This window comes from Paramormyrops kingsleyae, chromosome 22, assembly GCF_048594095.1.
Source record: "Paramormyrops kingsleyae isolate MSU_618 chromosome 22, PKINGS_0.4, whole genome shotgun sequence".
Classification (NCBI taxonomy): Eukaryota; Metazoa; Chordata; class Actinopteri; order Osteoglossiformes; family Mormyridae; genus Paramormyrops; species Paramormyrops kingsleyae.
Window position 1 is genome coordinate 17,051,800 of NC_132818.1, and position 5,563 is coordinate 17,057,362.

The window sequence follows — 5,563 nt, forward strand, 5'->3', positions numbered from 1 at the left end:
CTTGGGTACCGCTGGTTTGACTTTGTGTCGAATGAGCGGTTGCTAGAGGAGTCCTGAATGAGGCACATTTCCTGCATTGTGAGGGAGCGTCAATTACAGCACTATGGCCATGTGGCACGTTTCCCTGAGGGTGATCCGGCTCGCAGGATCCTCATTGCTGGGGACCTAGCGGCTGGACCAGGCTGAGGGGACGCCCACGTAATAGCTGGCTGCGGCAGATGGATGGCTACTTCAGGAGGGTGGGACTGGACCGTGTATCTGCCTGGGGGATCACTGGCAGGGATCCCGAGGAGTTTTGCAGTGTGGTGGGTGCGGCAATGCGCTGCATCAGCAAATATTCTCCAACCTGACCTGACCTGATAGGCATTTAGGGCTGCTGGGTCACACCGGCGCCTCCCCATGGCAACAACACTGGGTAGATGGTCTTAAGAAGATAAACTGGACACTGTGAAACATCATTGTGTCATTGTGTGTTACGTGTCAATGAATGTTTCAATGTTGAAGTATCACTAAAAACAGAAAGACACGGGAATTACAAACAAAATTTTATTTTTTAATGTCAAACAAAAAAGCCAATATTAAAAATATGTGTAAATGTACAACAGGTATTTTATTAGGTAACTCAGAAAGCAGAAAAAGATGATTAACTACTGTGGAACTTATGCCTTTTAATGTTGAGCATATGTTTGTTTATCTAAATGGTTACCTGAAGGAGTATATAGAAACTTTAAACTAATAAAGAAATAAAAACAAATGTGCTTTTACTTATGTGCACTGATACACAAGCATTGATACAGTTCTGCCTCCCCCAGGCCCCCCCTCTCACAGAAGCCCCTCCCCCACATCATCATAGTTAGTGATGTCATCATTAGGCAGCCCCCATTCTTGGGTGAACGACAGCTCAGTCATGTGTCCTACAGGGTGACTGTGGTGGAGATCTGTCAGAGAGGCACACAGACACACAGACCTTTGGGTGAATGTGTATGTAGCTCTGATTGCCGATTGAGGAAGAGGCAGCATGATGTCATGTTTCATTTATATTATGTATAATATTTCAAAAAAGAACCTTAAGGTTCCATAAGAAAAACAGCAATATGTGTCTAAGTAGTAAGTGAAATACTTGTTATAGTGTCACACTTGAGATATTCATAATTCCATGTTTAGTAATAACAATCAGCATAACAGAAGGCCTGGGCTGAGATTATATCAAACTCAGTCTGATTGGAGCAAAGTGACCAGCTGATCCCTTTAGAGCCGCTCACCTGGCTGAGAGTCAGGGTGATGCTGCACAGAGACGACATCATAGTCTTTGGTCTGGCTGACAGTGACATCATCATAGTCATTGGTCTGGCTGTCAGTGACATTATCATAGTCAGTCTGACCTGTGGGGCTGTCATTGTAGTACTCCAGGGTATCTACCCCTACAACCACAAAGTCAAGGCAAGGAGGTGAATGAAATTTCTAAGGTAAATGTTTCAGACGTCCAGGAAGAGAAGTAACATCCATCTTACATATCTAAAGAAGGGAAACCTGATATTGCTGAACTGAGAAAATCTCACCTTTCAACTTTTCTGGAGTCTCTTTCTCACAAACATGGTCATCATAGTTTTCTGGGTCGTCACCAGTGATCATCTTCTCTAAATAACAAAAACATGAGACACACATCACATCAGTGTCTGTCAGAAAACAAGTTTCCTAAATTCCTATTTATTCCACAGATCATTTTCCTAAGATGTTCTACACCAACATTACCTAAGAGATTGACTCCTTCAGCTTCCCCCACATCTTCATACCCGGAGGGCAGCTCATCTGGAAGGTCACTCCCTGACACCAGAAGAAGGGTTAGTGACGCTTTTACACTCCTGGCAGATCTTTACCTGGCTGCAGTTATAGGATGTTCAGCTAAATATACAGTCAGACTTCAGTGTGGAGACCTATCCTCTCTGAACAATGTACTGATGTCATCATGGATGAACCTGACTGTGCACAAAGTCATTCTTAGCCCAGAGTTATTTCCCCTGAGCAGATTCATTATAAATCCACATAAATAAATGTAGATGTGCAGCAGTCACACTGTGAGCTACTTCTATGACATCACTATAGTTTGATTGTCTCCACCTCACTGTCACAGCACCTTGTGAATGAGTGTCACAGAGTGATTGTGGTGGTTTCTCAGCAGTGATACATACTTCAGTTAAGTTACCTCTCTTAACTTGGGCACGTTTGTAATCTATTTCCTCATAGATGGCGGGAGACAGCTGTTTATTGTCATTCTCAGCAAGTTCTGTGAAGGATAAAGACACACATGGTATTATGTATGAAATTTATAAACAATCCGAGACACAGATAGCTGTGGGACCCCTTCTTCAGTAATAAGGAAATCAGAGGTTAAGAGAAAGTAAAATCCAGAAGAGTGAGACTTGAGTGACACATCGTACAAAAAATCATTTAGCTGAAGGTTTAAGAAGCAGATATGGACAAATTCGCTATGCTACTAACGGAGAAAACCCTCTGCTCGATAAATGATCAATTGGGCAAATATTAGACAAATTGAATCTAAATCCTTTTACGAACTACTGTCCTACCTCTTGTCAGGACCCAGTTCCTGTAGACCAGTCTAACCACCAGCAGCAGAAGTACTGAGATCAGAAGCCCAAGAACCACTGAGGACACTGTTGGGTCAGACTGGCCTGTTTGAGGTCCAGTGACATCTGAGGTGATTTCTGTGACACCTACGGGAATGATATTGGTGTTTATTACTGTCAGGCTAAGGGACAGAATAAGTATTTTAGCCTCATATTTAATAACTACAAAACCACACTATCAGAGAGGATGCAGAAATGTACTTCCTGGCCTCACCTGCACAGGTGACCCCTGCGTCCTGCCTGTGTGAGCAGTCACTCTGCTTCAGTGAGTAAGAGCAGTGCCACAGGTGCAGCTCACTGCCTTTGCAGTTCACCTCATCCAACCAGATGGCGCCGTCACCCCTCCCGAAGCGTCCGCCCCCTTCTGCCCCGAGAGCCGGCCCACAGCCCAACTGCCTGCACACCACCATGGCGTCACGCAGGTCCCAGGAGTCGTCACACACGGTCCCCCAGGAGCCGCTGTGATACACCTCCACCCTCCCAGAGCAAGTGTCTGTACCCCCAGTCAGTCTCAGGGGCAGATGGTCTAGTGGGGACACAGGAGACAGCTGAGGTTATTTGGAGCAGAACTCAGAGGGGACAGACATTTAATACATACATCATTTCCCGAATGAAAACAGGGTTTAGGCGCAATAATCACATGAATTTGCACTTAATATATTTAATCTTAAGTCTTAACAACATAGTAACTTTAATTCTCATTCTTTGTATTATTGATGACTGTGTTATATGTGGTGTAATAATTCCCTCTATGTTTCAAAGGCTTTTAAAACACATTTATACTATAAATCTGCAAATGAATCAAGCAAGAAACTTACAGTTACAGATGTTTAGATCCGAACTTCTGCAGAGCATGAAGTCTGATGGAGATTTCAGTTTTTCAGCATCTACAATAATCAGAAAGACAGAGAAATAAAACATGGTTCATGGAACTTTTTAACATACAACAACAAAGAGGCTGAATTTAGCTTCACCTGAGCAGCTTGTTTTGGCAGCTTCTGAGCAGCCATTTGGCCCTTTGGAGGATGATGGACACTGCCAGAGTGATGTGTCATGGGATCGACATTTTCCAAAGTCCAGCCCTTTCAGGTCAGGACTGAGCCGGGATATTGTCTTAGTCACTGTCCCCTTGTCTCCACAGCCTAACTGGCGACAGATGACAGCTACTGTTGGTTGTTCCAGACCATCAAAGCACACACTTGCCCAGGTGCCATTGTAGTAGACCTCTGTGTGGCCAGAACATCCTTCAGACAGACGCAGCTCCTTGTGCTCTGTGGTGAAAGACACACAAGGAACGTGAACCATTATTGTTCAGTGATTACAGAAACCACTGGACACTGTCTGTATTTAAAGTGACAGAATGCAGTTTCATGCAGAGCTGCTTCTGCTTTACCTGAACACACAACACCCACATCCTGCTTGTGCCCACAGTCCTTCCCCCCCCACTCCACTGAGGGACAGTCCCACAGGGACGACTCGTTCCCCACACAGCCCAGCTTGCTTAGCCAGATGGGTCCAGTCCCTGGGCCAAAGTAAGTGGGTACAGGGATCTGCCCACTGAGGGCTGTCCCACAACGGAGCTGCCTGCACACCACCTGAGCCTCAGGCAGAGCCCAGGACTCATGGCACACTGTCCCCCAAGAGCCCCTGTGGAAGACCTCCAGCCTCCCTGCACAGTCACTGCCTCCCCCCACCAGCCTGAGGGACCTGTGGTCTGGGAGAGAAGACAGAGTGAGGAAGGAAGATCTACCAACCCAGGGAGCTCACATGACAACATTCATGCTGTCAATCAAGAGTAACACACACAAGGTCAGTACATCTAGGTGTCCTAATGTCACAAAAATGTTCCATTTTTCTACCACAAATTCATGAATTAAACAGTTACAAGTATCTCTCTGAAACAGCCATAACACATCCTGCTGACACAGATCCCACTGATGTGGAGAAACTCACTGGAGCAGACCATGGACACCTGGTCACTGGGGCGGCAGTTGAGGACATGTGGAGGTCTGCATTTCCCCAGGTGAGACTCAGTTCCTGAGCAGTGAAAGCCTGTCACACACTTGTCACTGTCCCCTGTCCTTGACAGGTATGATCTGTAGATATTTGTTGCAGAGCCACAGCCCAGCTGTCTGCAGACCACAGATGCATCCATGGAGCTCCAGGACTCTTGGTGAACCTTCTGCCAGGTCTGGTTGTAGTAAACCTCCACCCAGCCCTCACAGTCACTCCCTCCAGACAGCAGCCTGACACCCCCATCAGAGGAAGAAGGGGTTGAACCTGTGAAAAAATTCAAAACTGATAAAAAGAACCCTAATAAAGTAGGAGAGTCTCCATACTGTGGAGTTTAATTGCTATTTATGGTAATATTTGCTCCGTCTCTCTGGACTATAACTGACTTGTCTCACCAGTGCAGACGACTCCTGCATCCTGCCCATGAGAACAGGCTGTTCGTCTCCATGGGGACACTGCACACTGGGAGAGGCGAGTCTCATTCCCCTGACAATGAAACACATCGGGCCAGATGGGCCCAGTGCCCCCCCCAAACCAGGCCTGTCCCAGGGCAGCCACAGCGCCCCCACATTTCAGCTGCTGGCACAGGACAGTGGCGGCTCTCATGTCCCATGATGCATCACACAATGTTCCCCATGTTCCATGGTACCTCATCTCCACTCTACCAGAGCAGTGGTCAGGACCATCCCTCAGCCTGAACCGTGTGTATCCTGGGAGCAGCATGAAGAGAGAGAGCGAAGAATGAAGATGAGATACACTGAAATGTCACTCAGATAATAATAATAACAGAGTGAGGGTGTCTGAGAGCAATGATACTCTTACCAGAACACACCAGGCCCACATCATTCTCATGGCCGCAGGTCCTGTTATGTGTCATTTTGGGACAGAAAACAAGATGAGACTCA

General features: G+C 46.4%; 1 protein-coding gene across 1 annotated transcript; it reads right to left on the minus strand.

Moving 5' to 3' along the window:
• Positions 1-1,752: 1,752 nt before the first annotated feature.
• On the minus strand, positions 1,753-5,563 carry LOC140581703 (scavenger receptor cysteine-rich type 1 protein M130-like). The gene is made up of 9 exons (XM_072705233.1): positions 5,481-5,563; positions 5,054-5,368; positions 4,572-4,925; positions 4,039-4,359; positions 3,620-3,916; positions 2,847-3,171; positions 2,586-2,767; positions 2,190-2,284; positions 1,753-1,824 (listed from the first exon to the last, which is right to left on the minus strand). Exons 1-9 carry the CDS (start codon positions 5,533-5,535, stop codon positions 1,753-1,755), a joined length of 2,016 nt encoding a protein of 671 aa, XP_072561334.1. The 5' UTR covers positions 5,536-5,563.

Coding starts and splice junctions, on each gene's coding strand:
- LOC140581703 (XM_072705233.1), bottom strand. CDS start 5,535: ATGACACATAACAGGACCTGCGGCCATGAGAATGATGTGGGCCTGGTG. Junction 4,926..5,053: donor TGCAGGAGTCGTCTGCACTG/GTGAGACAAGTC, acceptor ATTTTTTCACAG/GTTCAACCCCTTCTTCCTCT. Junction 2,768..2,846: donor TGTGCAGGTGAGGCCAGGAA/GTACATTTCTGC, acceptor TCTGTCCCTTAG/CCTGACAGTAATAAACACCA.